This window comes from Numenius arquata, chromosome 1 (genome assembly GCF_964106895.1).
Source record: "Numenius arquata chromosome 1, bNumArq3.hap1.1, whole genome shotgun sequence".
NCBI classification, from domain to species: Eukaryota; Metazoa; Chordata; class Aves; order Charadriiformes; family Scolopacidae; genus Numenius; species Numenius arquata.
This window is the reverse complement of record NC_133576.1, coordinates 11,710,461-11,727,633: the sequence shown is the minus strand read 5'-3', so window position 1 is coordinate 11,727,633 and position 17,173 is coordinate 11,710,461. Positions and strand designations below refer to the sequence as shown.

The window sequence follows — 17,173 nt, the reverse complement described above, 5'->3', positions numbered from 1 at the left end:
GCTCTCCATGCTCCTATACTTCTTCTGCCCAGGGTCCACATCCCCTCAGCTCCATTCTTATTCCTAATAACAGCATCCCTATATCCCAAAGTCATGATCTACAGAGTTTTCTGATTGCCTTATTTCTACCTCCTTAACAGATTACTTGAATGATTCATCTATACATTGTATATAGTATTTGAGAAGACAGGCAAGATCTCAATAGAAGTTTGTGCTGAAATTTATTAATACAGCTTGTAACCATTTTTTGACCCTGAGAAAACGTGAAGTCCTCATTATAAGGTGTCAAAGACTCCCTGTTTGTTTATTCCTCCCTTGCCTTTTAAAAAAAAAAATTATGTCCAAGTGATGCCATTCCCTGCACAGTTCAAGCCAGATGCCACTCAATATACACCAAGTGTATATGCCTCACAAACTATCAAACATAAACAACTTTAAATTTGTATTTGATATACTTCAGGTTTACTGGGATCTACAGCCCATGTCATACAGCTGACAGGGCACAGAAATGCAGTGAATATTATTCTAACTTAATTTTTCTATGGAATTACTTATAGGCAAGTTCATCAAAGTTTACCACTCAAACAATGTTTTCCCCAAAAGTTCCAAAGCAGTTTTGTGCAAGTGATAAAAAAAAAAACCACCACCACTACTGTACATATTATCTAATTAACCAGTTTGTTTATTTCCAGTTCTGACATTTTACCTGAAAAGACGTGGTTAAGTTTGTTAAACAGCGCTTGTATACAACTCTGGGGTTTTTATTGCTAGATTGTACCATAAGAATCATGGCGCACTGAAGTTGTTTTTCTCCTATTCTTATTCTGTAAGGACAAAAACCTTTGCAGTTTATTTGTTAGAGCTGGCAACAGCAGGAAGATGGTATTCTTCAGAGCTGCTGAAAATATGAACTTTGAGCATTAAAAAAAAGCTACCTAGGTGGAGATTTCTGCAGGCTCATGAATCATATCTATACTGTCTCCATTTCTTCCTTGCAGCTGTTGTATCACCAGAACTGTGACAATGCGTTTTTCTTTACTTCTTCCATCTCGAGTAATATTTCTTCATGGAGAGATTCCTTCACTGATTCTCTAAAGTGAAAGATATATATTTGCTTTATAAGCTCAGGGGCAAATGTATTTCAAGTTCGCTCATGAAATACACTCACTGGACTCAGAAAAATGCCTTCTGCAGAGAGAATGTAGCAAATTCCAAATTCTTCAGTCAGATGACAGAGAAGCAATTCAACATTTTTATTTATTTAGTACCAAAGTTCCCTCAAGCTTTATGTAATTTACAGCTCTTACAATATCAACCTGAAATATCGACTTTAATTTAAATGCAATGTCATTCCCAGAAATTATAAGATATTTTGTGTTCTGGAGATTTAAATTTAATGTAATTTATTCTCTTCTACAGTTCTGAAAAAGGACAGAAAACTCAAAACCAAATTGTCTTATTTGGCAACTTATTTTATGAAATCTTTTCTTCAAAACATGCACTCAGCAGATTTAGTTTTTTTTAAGAAAAGGTCTAGATTATTTTATTTGACATTAACTTTTCATTCTTTATTTAGGAAGTGTCTCCAACCCTAACTTCAATTTTTAAAAGAAAGTAATTCTTCAAATCTGTTGTCTTTGGCTGTACAAACCAATCTTCCTCAAATTAGTAAAGCTAGCTCCATTCTTCTGTATGCGGCAGAAAGAATCTTTTTAATATGCAGCTACCAACAGTCCAAATCTGCTACAGTCTTACAGTTCTTACTAGTTTTGTACCACTCATGTAGTTAGCCATGATTTACAGCCAAGATTAGTTCCAAGACATAGACAATAACTACTCAAATGCTATTTTTTTGTTCCTGCAAGACAGTGTCCTCTTCATTCGAGTGACTGCTGGAATTCTCTTTTCCAATCTTCTGTGTATGTTTTAAAATAAGACAAGCTTCAACCAGAGACTTAATCCAAGCTTTTAATCACAAGCAAGGTGCCCTTGAGATAAAAAGACACGATTTACTGTCTTTTCTTTATTCTCCCTTGAAACATTTCTATTCGAATTTTGCATTATTTAAAATGACTGCAAGAAATTAAACTCAAAAGCTTACTTTCGTAATTGTTACCTACGTATACCAACTACTTTTGCCTATAAAAGTAACCTGTTAAGACTACCGTACAGGAAATTGAAAAGAACTGTTTTTCCTTGTAAGAGTAAAAATCCCTTTGATATCTTTCAGTTCGGTTTCTGAGGAAACCAAGGTTTTCTTGGTACTGCACCATGTCTCTTCATCCACCCACTCACAACAACCGCTGGGCTCACTGACTGACCTAAAAGAAACCTCTCAAAGACACTAAGTCCCCAGATGTTTACAAAAACTCCAGACTGAGCAGAGGAGGAGGAGAGTGAAGTCAGTGCTGGCACTGCAGGTAAGCGACTGAATACTGCTTGAGTCTGTCACCAGCTCCGTGGCACGTATGTGCTGGCTGACCAGCTAGCGTCAGACCGGCCACAACGTGTACCAGCTTTTGCCCGGGAAGATGTACGAGGGACTAAAGGGCAGGAGAGAGCTACCTCAACTTTTCACAGAGATGCAAACCAGCTGACAGTTTCCTAGGGCAACCAGACCGTTCCCAGAGCTTCTGCAAAAGTTAAGAGAAGAAAGCCAATGCCAATAAGCTAAAACTTGTTACACAATACACTTTTTTTTTTTTTAAGGTGTCTGCAAATAACAACAGATGGGAAAAAAAGTCACTGCTTTTAGAATGTTTTTCTTTACCTCTTTTGTTTGTACTATCTAAACTCAAATACATTGGTATTTTTCCTCCTGATGACTTAAAGCAATAAAGTTTCAGTAAGGCTATTATATAAGAACATGTGAGAGAACTAGAAAGAAAACTTCCTCCCCTCCCCCAACACTGAAAGAAGAAGCAAGGTTATCACTCAAGTGATATTCCCTTATATCTACATTATTTTTTGTTTTCATTTATAATTTTTGGAATATGAAGGACATAATTGCTTGTGACCATTTACTAACACGCAATTTCAGGACAGCATAGTTGTCAGGTCATTCTGAGAAATCCTGACCAGATCTGCTTAAGAAACTTCAGGGAAAAAAAAAAAAAAAAAGAAACTTTGCTATTAATCACCTAAAGGTCCACCTCGTTTATTCTTCTTATTCTACTGTTGTAGCTCCTCAAGTCTGCCTACATTGTTATAGTCTCATTTATTTTTAATCATTAGAGGAGGGGCAGAGAGAGAGATCATGTCTACTGAACCAAGTCTCTTACTTGCTGATGATGTTCTGAAAACTATTTCAGGAGAGATATCTCTAGACCTTTTGCATCCAGATGTGAGCTGCTGCCACCCTCACACATTGTGTGGACGATTTTGGTATTACAAACAGACTGGTAAAGTGCTACAGTGCTAAAGACACAGTGCTAGTAAAGGAAGATGCCTATGAGAACTATCTCCTGTGGTCTAGATGGAAGCAGGCACTTGGGAGGTAAAGAGCTGTAATTACACAACTATTGCACAATTGAGAATCACAAAAACCAGAGATGTCACCCCAAAGAGCATCCTCAGCTACTTTAGATCAAGATAAGGGGAAGGTCACTCTCTTCTTTAGGAAAACAAAAAGCAATGACCTTGGAAATCCTCATGATTCCCATGTTCTTTATACATTTTTTTAAGATTCATAAGTTACCACATACCAATTTCATGAAGGAAGTGAGAAAGTACGAGGAATGTCTCTGAGTTGCAAGAGTGCTCATCTCCCTGGTTTTCAATGCCCGGTGATCCACAGTACACTTCAAAATAGAAAATTATTTTCAAATAGAAGGTAGATATCTAATTACGTTACTCTTGACAAAGGAATCAAAAAAATCTGTTCTGATGGTGAAGGCTAAGTGGATACAAAGTGAACTGCAGACAACTTCCTCCTATAGCAGGCCATCACCTCTATGTGACTTAGGCTACCTGTATTAAATGACAAAGATTGCCTGCACTGTTGCTGAGGCTGAGCGTGTTCCCACTCTGGTGCAAGAGTTGGTGAGCCAAACCTTGCTGGCAGCACATTGTCTAAAGAACAAATAACTTCTTTTGCCCCAAAAGAGAGCTGTAACATGCAAGTTATCACGATCTCTGAATACTGGGATCAAGTTATTTATAAGTAAGGAAGCCATCCACATATGAAAGCTGTATTTGAAACACCAAAAACCAATTGGACAAACGAAGAAGCTACAGCTTCTGCAAGAGCCAGTCAATTCTGCTTTCATGTGACCTTACCTCCAAACAAGGTATTTAAAGAACCGTCCTTTATCATAGGGCTCGACAATCAATTTAAAATCAAAGCATAAAAACTTTCATTTTGGCCACATCGATATGGCCAGAATACTACTCTCTGATTCATTTTTTGGTTTTAATCTGAGCTTCGCTTTGCTCTGCCACTACAAATGATCCTGACATAGTCTGTCTATAAAACTTCATAAGGTGTTGAGGAGGTATCAAGTGATTCTCTGATAGCTACACCAGACACATGCTAAACCAACTTGCTCCTCTCTCTTGAGGACGCTAACTAACAAGCAGCACAAAATATCCTAGAACTGAAATGTGCAGGGTATCCAGAGAGTTTGTATGTCAATTTTTTTTAATGTATCTTTTCAGATATAAGTTGTTAAGTACATAGGATTACACAGTCAAGTTCTTGAATATTTTACAGGCTTGTGGTTTGAGAAATCTGACACAAACTAAGAACTTGTCAAGGGTTCATGATACAGAAAGCACTATTGTATGGGTCTTCTCTATAAAGCTCCTTTACAACATGCAGAGGAAATCCATTCTGAGATTTGGTTACAAACACTGACCTTACAGAGTAAAGGATTTCCCTACGAATCTTAGTAGGGCTAAAGGCAAAAACGGCCAGGGTAGAAGGTACCATAAAACAGTATTTCAGTTTTAATTTATAATCTGAGCAAACCTACTCCCCAACTCCACTGTAAAGACACATAATTCCTAAGTACGTTGACTTTATAAGAATTAATGAAACTTGCCTTCAACTTTCAGAATCGTGGAAACTGGCAACTGTATGGAAGTGCTCCCAAAGCACCTGTCTAGACAATGTACTGCCACTTCCTTCAGAAAAGGCCAACTCGTTATTCCAGAAGTGGTGCTTTCGTTATTACCAGCCCTAATGAGCTTTAAAAAAAAAACCAAACACACACACACTCTGCCCCCAAACCCAACAAAACCAAACAAAACCCCCACAACTTTGTAATGTACATTTCATGCCAGGCTCCTCACAAAAGGCTTTAGTGAACCCAAGCAGTCTTAACTCTCCTTCACAACCTCAATGGTATTTCACACCTTTACTCCTTAAAGTTTTTTTTTTTTGGTCCACTGGGCAATTGCTTCAGTTCCAGCAATAAAGGACTCATCTTCTGATCTGGGTGTTTGACAGACAGTTTTAAATAACACTGGCAGGGAAAAAGCTGCAAACTATTTCAATTAGATTTAACAGAGAGGTCCAAACTAAAGATACCTGAGCCCAGGTGACCAGGGAAAGCAGACTCGCTTTCTTAACAACCACTTTCAAAGAAGAAATTTAAAAGCAAGACCAATATATGTTAGACACCAGAAAATGGAACCACTAGGTGCAAATTGATAGGAAACCTACATTCATTAATTTCACCACTTGACGAACTAGTTATTCAGCTTAGAATTACTGTATATGAGCTATCCAGGGGTAAATAAGTAGTTTTGAAAGCACCAGAAAAAGCAAATAAGACTACTGTAGAAATTTGGCACTGACAACAGAGGAGAGACTAAAACCAGACTTCCAAGTTACTACTTTGCAGAGGTCTGAAAGGAATGGGTAAAGGGAAGGGATAGACTGATAGCATGATCCTGCAAGTTTTACTGAATTAGAAAATCATTCTATAAAATTAAATTGCCTTACCTCCACCTTCTTTTTCTACCACTCTCTGAAATCGTCCCCCTGTTGCCACCTGAGACTGACTAGGTTAAGATATTTTTAAGTGAAACTAGAAGTTGGAGATCTCCATTGTGTTCCTTAGCAAGGGATAGCTCAAACAGTCAGCTTTTCCAAACTAAGAAACACAGGGTCTTCCCATCCCCACCCAGAACAAAAACAGAAAAACCACAGACAAAGTGAGTAAGATGGACTGTAAAGCCTCTTGAGACAATTTACAGGTGGGACTCTATAACTTGCCAACCACAGCAAGTATAAAACATGACCTCAACAGACACCACCACTTCAGATAAAGACAATACCTAATAAGCCAAATGATCAGCTGTTGAGACTAAGCATCACTTTTGGTCACAGACTTAAACAGAAACAAACCCCAAAAGCCCTCAACTCTCCCCCACTTTCATTTAAATGAACACAGACACCAGCTAAGTACTGGGCAGCTGCCTCCAACAGAAGATGTTTTGAACTTGAGCCATGCAGAAAGACAGAAGAAAGGGTGTGCAAGCGTAGGGTGCATGATTGGTTAGAAGCTCAAAGGCAGAGCAGTCCCCAACTAATCACAGAGCAAGGAAATTGCAGCTCAGAAGTACAGAGCACGTGTGCTGGCTGAATACAGGTGAATACTATACCAAATAAAAATTATCACCATTTTTTTTAATAGCTTAGATACAAATGGTAACTGCTGCAGTCGTAACTACAGACAGCAAAGACAGACAAATAGTCATGTAGGCAAGATGTGACTATAGCACTTTAAATATTGACTTTCAGAATGCAATCTCCTGAGTTTCTTAGATTCTGAAGCAGGTTAGGGCATTACAGAATCACAGAACAGTTGAGGTTGGAAGGTACCTCCGGAGGTCATCTCGTCCAACCCCCCTGCTCAAGCAGGGCCACCTAGAGCCAGCTGCCCAAGACCATGTCCAGACAACTTTTGAGTATCTCCAAGGATGAAGACTCTACAACCTCCCTACATAACCTGCTCCAGGGCTCGGTCACCCTCACAGTAAAAAGTGTTTCCTGATGTTCAGATGGAGCCTCCTGCATTCCAGTTTGTGTCCATTACCTCTTGTCATTGGGCATCACTGAACAAAACCTGTCTCCGTACCCTTCAGGTATTTATATAGCTTGATGAGATCTCCCTGAGCCTTATCTGCTGCAGGCTGAACAGTCCCAGCTCTCTCAGCCTCTCCTCAGGTGAGAGATGCTCCAGTCCCTTCATCATCTTTGTGGCCCTTCATTGGACTCTTCTCCAGTATGTCCATCTTTCTCTTATACTGGGGAGCCCAGAACCGGATACAGCACTCCAGGTGTGGCTTCCCCAGTGCTGAGTAGAGGGGAAGGATCATGTCCCTTGACCTGCTGGCAATATTTTGTTTAATGCAGTCCAGGATACCATTTGCCTTCTTTGCAGCAAGGATAGATTGCTGGCTCATGTTCAGCTTGGTGTCCACCCAGACGCCCAGGTCCTTTTCTATCAAGATGCTTTCCAGCTGGGTGGCCTCCAGTGTGGGGTTGTTCCTCCCCAGGTACAGGACTCTGCCTTTCCTCTTGTTGAACTTCATGACGTTCCTGTCAGCCCACTTCTCCAGCTTGTTGAGGTCCCTCTGGGTGGCAGCACGACCCTCTGGTATATCAGCCACTCTTCCCCATCAGCAAATGTGCTCAGGGTACACTCTACCCCATCATCCAGATCATTAATGAAGATTTAACAGGACTGGACCCAGAATTGACCTCTGGAATACACCACTAGTCACTGGCCTCCAAAGAGACTTTGCGTTGCTGATCATCACCCTCTGGGTCCAGCCATTCAGCTCATTTTCAATCCAACACTACTTACGCAGAGATGTAAGTTACACAGAGTTCTGAAAGGCAACCTACAGTTGAAACCTGATGCATTGCAAAATAACAATTTTTGCTTGTATTAATTATTTTATCAGAATCTGAATGCTGTCAGTCAGTGAGTTACACTGCAACATATGCTAAGCTAGCCACCTAACTTTCCTTAGTTAGCAAACGGCCCTTATGGCAGTAATAGGAAAATCTGTAAGATGGTTACCCTCCCCTACTCTCCTACCTGCTCCAAAGTAACGCTGAGAGACGCAGCCTCTCCCCCACTTCACTGACACTCACACAGGAAGCCAGACAAGAACATTACTTCAACTTGAAATTTACTCTGCAAAAGGATTGCAAAGAAACCCCCCACTCCCAGACAAGTACACTGAAACTGCTTACATTGGTACAAGGGTGCTTCTCACGGTGGCAGTACTGGCTTAATGTTTGTGGAACTATGACCCAAGACAATGTCAAACCGAGTTAAACTTCTCCAATTACACAGGAAGTCTCAGAATTTACAACAGGCGAGAGACTTACATAGAAGAATCAAGTGTTTAAACTATAGATACATAATATTTAAACAGCATCTCTGAATATCATGGATCCTCCAATAGTGAAAAAAATGAAATGGTGCTCCTTATCTTGTTGCTGATTTGGAGCTGCTCAGTGTTGGGCTAGCACCATTTTATTATTGTAGTAAATGAGCAAAAAGAGCTGTAGTATGGAGCAAAAGGCAATTTCCAACCAATCTAAGATTTGTGTTCAATTTCTAGCTAACAACTTCACTGGCGCATGAAAACAAAGCAGAGTCCAACTTCAAATGGCATGAAGTAAGTGTTCCATAAACCACCCACTCATTACAGACTACAGATGCAGCGAGATGCCCCAAATGGACAACTTGTTTTCCACTTTAAACTTCAGTTACTTGAAGCAGAAACAAAACTTTTTAAAGTTAAGTTCTCGTCTTCCCCGCAATACCTTTACACTTCTTTTAATAGTGTCAGCAGCCTAAAGAACAATGTTTTTATCAATCTTCTCATGGCACTGCCCACCACACCAATGACTTCCAGATCACAGGATCTAAGAAATCTGCATTATACCTAAAAGTTAATGTAGCCACACTCCGATCATTCCAGCCTCACTGGAGATGGACCACAAAGATCTCATTTTGGTGTCAGAGTACTGACATGACTAAGATGTGCTTTTAGTTGGTTCTCATTTAACGGTCTTCATCTGGGTCAATTAACCTGACAGAAATTCAGGTAACTGTGTGAGAAAGGCACTTGCTAACAGGAAGCATGAAACATTTTTAGCAGTCTGCTACTTTCTTCTTTTCTGAATCACAATGGCACAAAGCGTGGCTGAGGTAAAAGATTGCTATCATATGTCTTGGTTGCAAAAGTAACTCATTCACCTTAAAAGACTAACACCATAGCTTTTCATAGAGGAAACAAATTTAGTTTATACACAATTTGTCAATCCTGTGCACACAGCAGAATCACTTTTGTGCTTACTTAGAGCATGACAACAGTGCTACACTTGGAAGGTCAAACCAAAGTACTCTTTGGACACGATATGCACATGTGAAAGCTGGAATTGTATTTTAACCAGCAAGTTAGGTTAGCATTATATAAATTGGGCACTGTACAAGATTTCTTAATCAGGGAGTCGCGACCTTTACATGCTTTACTGCAACGTGAAACACAGGAAGCCCTAATGCTCAGCCATTCCATCTGACATGTTTTCACTCGACTTTCCAGATCACACACACACCCCCCTCATGTTATGATTGATACCCTTCAGAATAGGAAAACATGTTCCTGAGGGACTTCACTTAATAAAGGAGTCACAAACATGACAGAGATGAAGAATGCTAGCACAGGAAGTAAGTTATAAAGTGACCGGCAATACTAAGGGTGAGCAGTTCTTCAGGTTGGAGACAAATACAGTACTTCTTAGGAAGCCTGACAATTACAATTAGACCCATTATGAAATAATTAGGAACATTAAAGCTGTTAGATGCTATGCACACACACATTTTACATATCCATTTTCATTTAAACACACAGCCAGGCACACATCTCCACTGGCATTCTGATAATCAGGGACAACGTTCAATAGTTATTTAATTGAAAACTGTCTCAGCTGAAACACTGTGCTGTGATGTTTACTTGCTATCCTTCAAGGTGGCACAGACTTCATGACAGTTTTGAAAAGTTCATAGAATCATAAAATGGTTTGGGTTGGAACGGACCTTAAAGATCATCTAGTTCCAACCATAGGGAGCGACACCTCCCACTAGACCAGGTGCTCAAAGCCCCATCCAGCCTGGCCTTGAACACTTCCAGGGATGGGGCATCCACAGCTCCTCTGGGCAACTGGAAGCAGTGTCTCACCACCCTCACAATAAAGAATTGCTTCCTAGTATCTAATCTACATCTCCCCTCTTTCAGTTTAAAATGGTTACCCCTCATCCTATCTCGACACTCCCTGATAAAGTGTCCCTCCCCACCTCTCCTGTAGGCTGCCTTTATGTACTGGAAGGCCACTATAAGGTCTCTCCAGACTGAACAACCCCAACTCTCTCAGCACCTAAGAGAGGTGCTTCAGCCCTCTGATCATCTCCATGGCCCTCCGCTGGACCCATTCCAACAGGTCCATATACTTCTTATGTTGAGGACTCCAAAGCTGGACACAGTACTCCAGGTGGGGTCTCACGAGAGCGGAGTAGAGGGGGAGAATCACCTCCCTCAACCTGCTGGGCACACTTCTTCTGATGCAGCCCAAGATGTGGATGGCTTTCTGGGCTGCAAGCGCACATTTTCGGCTCATGTTGAGCTTCTTATCAACTAACACCCCCAAGTCCTTCTCCTCAGGGCTCCTCTCAATCCATTCTCCTCCCAAACTGTATTTATGCTTGGGATTGCTGTGACACAGGTGCAGGACCTTGCACTTGGCCCTGTTGAACTTAATGACGTTTGCACAGGCCCGTCTCTCAAGCCTGTCCAGGTCCGTGTTCTTACAATGCAAACAACTATGATTCATTGAGAATCCCTTCATATCAAATGGTATGCTACCTATACCTCCCCCCAGTCATGTGTCATTTACGGAATCATGGAATTTTCAGAGTTGAAAGGGACCTCTAGAGATCATTTAGACCAACCCCCCTGCTAAAGCAGGATTTCCTATAGCACATTACTCAGGACTGCATCAAGGCGGGTCTTGAAAACCTCCAGAGAAGGAGTTACAAAGTTATTTGCAAGACCATCTTGGATCCAAAAAACTTATTACGACAACACAAGCACTACCGTACAAAAATTAAATGACTGAATGGTTCTTGTCAAATGTAGTATGTCCCAGCTCTTGACTTCCCTACATATTTATTTCTTTCCTCTACCCTATATAGTATCCAACTTCAATCCATACATTTGTATTAATTCACATCCAAACTGGATATGATTGGTTACAATGTCACACACCTTATGCCAACACACTTTCATGGGGTGGTGGGGAAGAAGCCAACAGAAAGCCAACCAACAAAAAATAGCACTTTAATTCCTCCCCTTAAAGAAGTCAGAAGCATCTTCTACATTCACCCAAGAGGAGAGAAGCTGAAAAACAGCTGGAGTAGCTCAGCCAACAGTGTCAGCAAAATACATACACTGAATTTCTGCCCTCCTGTTCATAAGATGTCTTTGAAATTCAGACTAAACTTCAGCTACAAACGTGGAGTTCACGATGCACACAGCAGGTGTGTGCCAGCCACACATCACAGCACCACTTGAGTGACAGTCACTTCACTGTGTCCCTGGTCAGCTCCTGGGAACACTACTTGGAAAACCAAGAATCAAAGCAGCAAAGCAACTACCAAGCACTTATATCCTAATTATCTCTTTGCAGCTGTCAGACTCCTCCAGGATCCATCACCATTTTTCACCTACTCTGTTAAAATCTTCCCATATATCTATAACCTAAAGGAATAAGTAATATCCAAATACTTCAAAGTTTGCAACTGTTCTCATACTGCTTCACACATCTGATACGTTATTTTGAACACAGGTACCTTAAAATCATGCTTACAGGAGCATTTTCTAAGCTAATTTCCCATTTAGTAACAACTGTATTTTCAGTTGTCAAACCTATTTGACTCCAAAACGTACCTATGGATCATTATCATGGCAGTAATTGAAAGTCAGAATTAAAAATTCTAAATCCTTATAATAATAACCATTTTCCCATGGGAAGCTTCTTTCTTCCTATTTGTCTGATTACTGCACACAATTCATGAGAGACAAATGATACTCTGCAGTTTGTTAAAGCGCTACGTAATGTAATCACATAAGTATGATTGTCCCAAAGCATTGTATATGACAAAGCAAAGCCAACATCATGCTTCCAACCCAAGCTATTACATTACCTGACTTCCGAATGCTTAACTGTGCCATCATTAATTTATCTTTACTAAAAGCATTTAATAATCATACGCCTGGGTGGAGTCTAATAGAAGGCCAAGTCATTATGTGAAAAGTAAAAATCAAGCCCTGTGATTTTTTATGTACTTATAGCCAGTACTATCACTATTCCCTTCTTCTTCACCTTACTTCCACCTTTTTCCTACAAACTTCCCTGGACAAACAGCACCGTGTGCTACAGCTGTATTCAGACAGGAGTATGCTGATGGACTCAGTTCACCTCTGCTGTCACAAGAAGCTGGATTCATGGTGCCCTGCCCTTAGTGTGCGCAACAACTGTGATGATCTGCATTTGTTAGATGTTGATTTCCATGAAACTAAAGACTTCAATCTCTCTAAGACCTGGCAAATTTGCTTGAAATTGGCCAGAGAGTTAAAATTACTAGCTGGAGAAGGAATAGACAGAGCCTGTCCGTGAGCCTTCTTTCCTTAGGCAACCAAGCCTTCCAAGGAGATGAAAACACACCCAACAGGAAGAGTTAGTTTCCAGGGACCGAATTCTAAATAAAAACGCTGGGCTTTTACACTGTACGCCGAAGCTGAGTAACTTCCAGGTTAAGATGTCACACAAGAGCAATGTGTGACACGCAGAGGCAATGCACAGCACGTTCTCTATCCTGGACCACGCTGAAAAGATGTTACGCTTGAGAAACAGCGCTCTCTCCGAAGCTAACTTCCTGCAGAGCCATTTATGTCAGTTGTCTCAGATCATTCAAAATTTAAAAACGATAAAACACAGCCCACTCTCCAAACCCCAGGTGCTGTCATCCCTAACGCTCTCTCCGACTACATGCACCAGCGCCTGGAGACCCACGCGGGGTCGGGAGGCGGCCAACCCTTCGCAACCGAAGCAAGGAAACTCGCTCGGGAGCCAAAGCCCGGCCGCCGCCACGGCGGTGCCCGCAGGAGCACCCGGGGGGCAGCAAGCGGCCGCACCACAAAGGGCCGCGGCGGGGCGGGGGGGGGACACACACATACTGCACCGCCCCGGCCTGTTCCGCCTCCGCGGCCCCTAACTAAGCCGGGCCCGAGGCCCTCCCCGGTGGACGAGGAGGCCTGAGGGGGCTCCCGGGGGTGGCGGGACAGGGCCGGTGGCCCCGCGCGCGCCGCCGTCGCCAGGGCGACAGGGCCGAAGCCCCGCGCTCCGGCGAGGGCTCCGACAGCTCCGCGCGGGGCTTCGGCCCTGTCGCCCTGGCGACGGCGGCGCGCGCAAGGTTGGCGGGGGGGGATGGGGTGGGGGGGGGCACGCGCCCTTCGCCAACCTCCTCTTCAACGGCAACGGTCGCCGCGGGGAAGGGAAGGGCGGCCCGCGTCCCCTCAGCCCCGGTACCGCGGCCGCTCCCCGTTCCGCCTCTCCTCTTCCCACCCTCCCGCTCACCGGGCTCCGCTCCGAGCGGTCCCACCCCCCGCAGCAGCTGCCCGACACTCACAGGGGGGCTGAGGAGCGGCAGCCCCACCGCGGGGACCATCCTCCGAGCGGTCACCCCGTGTCAGCGCGCCGCCGCTGCCTCCACTCCGATCCACTCCCCCCCGCCCCCCCCGCCTACCCGCGCAGCCCACCCTGCTGCTCGCACGCGCGGCACGAGGCAGCCAATCCGAGTGCAAGGGTTGAGCTCTCCAGGCCAATCAACGAGGACGCAACGGGGAAGGCGTTGCTCGACTCGACTGGGCGGGGCGGAGTCGGCACGGACCAATCGACACCACAAACATTGGCGTGGCGGCCCAATCGGAGGCCAAAGAGGTTGAGACTGGGGTGCGAACCGTCAACAAGTTACGGTGGCCGAAACAGGAACTACCGGAGACCGGCACCTCAGTCGACCAATGAAAGGAGCGAGAAGGGACGAGAGGCGGGCGGAAACTCTTAAAGGGGAAGCGGCGCCGCGGCCGATGCTCCGGGTCGCACCGCCGTTACCTCAGCGCTAGTTTAAACCGCCCCTTCACCAGCCGGTTACAAACCGCCCGCTCCGCCTCCCCGCCGGCCGGCAGCCATCCCTCAGCCCCCGCCACGGCTTCCCCCGCCCTCCTTCCTGCCTCGGGGGCCGCTGCCCACCCCGCCGGGGGAAGCACCGCGGCTGCCGGGACCACCCGCTCGCCCCCCCGGGGGAGGGGACCCTGGAAGGGGACGGGCGGCTCGATAAACCACCGTGACCCAACGGCACACGGGACCCTCCGGAGGGGGCAGGTAAATAAAACCTGTATAGAGTGGGTTTGTTTGTTTTTTTTTTTCCCGTATTTAAAATATTTTTTCTGTCAGAAATCTCGGGCATTTAAAAAAAGGAAACTCTCTGCAGCGGCTCTACAGGCTGCACGTTGCCTGCAGCCGCCCGGGCGCTGAGAAGCGCCCGAAGGAAGCCGGTCTCTGCCTCACCCGTAGTATTTATACACGGAAACAGCACCCGGCTTCCTCCGCGACTACAGCTCTGGAAAAGGAATTGAGATTATTTTAAAAAAAAAAAAAAAAAAAAAAAAAAAAAAAAAAAAAGACAGCTGGCCAAAGACTTTCCAAACTACAACCGGCTGTTTATTAGCAGCCCGACCGGCTTCTGGGACTGTTATATCTTTGCTATTGTTGATTCGTTAACAGAATCGGTTGTTTCAATACAAGCTTTGTGACACACTGTGCTTATTTAGTTCCAAGGAGTAAGACCCTTCATCCATCTTCCTCATGAATTAAATCAGAGCTTAAGAGAAACGTCGTTTCTTCTGCTAAATTAGGGACTCTGAACGATTAACAATTCCCTGCTACCTGAGCTTGTAGTTCCTGCTAACACCTATCTAATTCAATTACCAATCATAATAAGGCAGCTTCTCATTTCCATTCTCAATCATTTCCTTCCACAGATGTTCTGAAACACCTACTTTCTAGAACTCTTTTCAGAAGTATAAGTACTTTCTACCCTTCCTTACCTGTAGGTGATACAGGAATTACAAAGCCTCTTCTCTCCAAGACAACCTAGAGAGACAGAGCTGTGATGGTTAAGCTTTATGGAAAATGTAGATGCCTTTTACCCCCCGAGTGCATCTTGTGTCCATCTAGCTTCCTAAAGCATCACACAGCACAGAGCAGGAACAAGTTTCTGAAGTGTCCAAGAGCTTTTCTGCTGCTGAAATGAGTCATAGTAGCAATTAAATATAAAAAAAAAAACAAAAACCAAAACAAACCCAAGACATTTCATTTTGAATTGCTGCTGCTTGCAAAATAATCTTGCAGCTGATATTAAATGGAAGACCCATTTGCCAGCTGTGAAGAAACGTAAGGCCCTTGCTGTTTTTGCAGAGAAATTCTAAAGTTACTGTAAATAGCAACTTCACAATGTCAAGTATAAATGTAAATGCACTTTTGCAATTTTCATATTTTTTTTAGTTCTGGTGTGACACAACCAAACTGGAGGACTAATGAGATATGAAATACCTGTGCTCTGTCAAATTACTCCAATATAAAATGAGTTACTACTTCTTCTTTTAAAGGGTAGTGAAGATTTTCACTGAATAGGCACCCCCTGCCCAAAGCCGCAAAACCAAGTTTATCTTCTGCCACCATATTGTGCCCTGGAGTGTTTGAGCTCATAAGTCTTCAGATTACCAGTACAATGTTAGATTACAGTAGCAAAAATCCAGCAGCAGGCAAAACTTCACTAGTGAAATCATATAAAACAGGAAATTGTTGAACATCAGTAGCCTGTTTCTGGTAATGTATCACAGACTAGCAATTATATGGCAAGAGAGTTTAAAAAAAAAAAAAAAACAACAAAAAACAACAACACATCACCAAAAAACCAAACAGGTTTTGCACAAACACTTAAAAAGCTTTACATTGACTAGATAAGATGACTTGTTAGCGTGACAGGTTAAAAGGAAGAGTTTCTTCAGCTTTATTTTAAATAGTCTTAACCAAGAACAACTTGAATGCATTTTTCTGGAATGAAGGCATAGTACTTGGCTGTAGTGCAGGTTTGGATTCAAGAATTTAGTGAACAGTCATGGTGTAAGTCTGTATGATACGACACAGCTGATAAAGCTGATATGATATGACAGAAGGCAGGTCAGTGCATCTTTCCCCAGGTGCAGGAGTTTTTTGGACTATGGGCCATAGATATGTGCAAGTGAGTGAAAGAGAAAGCTTGGCAACTTGCTCAGTAGCCTAGAGAGCTTGAGATTGTGTTGCCACAAAGGCTTCAGGCAAAATGGCAGTAAAACTGAATGCTTTTACAGTATTAAAGCACTGGGGAAGTCAGAAAGAAGGAGTAGATGGGTTGAATAGGTTTGGAGAACTTCTATGGGAAAAGTAGTATTGTCAAAAACAGATCACAACACTCAGCTGACAGACTGATTTGGTAGATATTCAAAAGGACTTCACATAAAAGATCCCTGTCCAAAAGCTCATAAGTCATCTAAGCTACTCCAAGATCAGAGGCTAGTATCCTCACAGGGACCAAGTTGATTAAAAGACAGAAATCACAGGGCATAGAATAAAAGATCAGTTTTCACGCTAGTGGGAGGTCAGCAGTAGAGTCAAAAAAGATTTGTGCTGGGGTCTGTCTATACTCCTCAACAGTATTTTAAAAAAGGAAGTAGCAAGGTGAAAATTTGCTGGAGGTTAGTCAAGGTAATAAGAATGAGGAATGACAGGTGAACCTTCTAATGTTGAGTGACAAGGCACTTTAACAACAAATTATATCCAACACATGTAAATAGAGGGATATACACACTGGGGAAAAAACAACAATCTGAGGTTTTAACATGAAGTGAATGACTTGACTTACAACTCACTTATTAGATCCTAGCGTGGTACCCGCTCTTTAAACAATCATCACAGTAACAACAACAACAAAAAAGCAAAATGTTGTAACTAAGAGATAATAGCACACTGCAAGTTATTCCAAGGACC

General features: G+C 43.0%; 1 protein-coding gene across 1 annotated transcript in view; it reads right to left on the bottom strand.

The window, feature by feature from the left end:
• Positions 1–13,825, bottom strand: part of USF3 (upstream transcription factor family member 3) — a 31,287-nt gene extending 17,462 nt beyond the window's left edge. The window contains exon 1 of the mRNA XM_074155100.1: positions 13,716–13,825. Coding sequence (XP_074011201.1) covers positions 13,716–13,754 — 39 coding nt within the window. The 5' untranslated portion in view covers positions 13,755–13,825. The remainder of the gene's footprint in view (positions 1–13,715) is intronic.
• Positions 13,826–17,173: the final 3,348 nt, after the last annotated feature.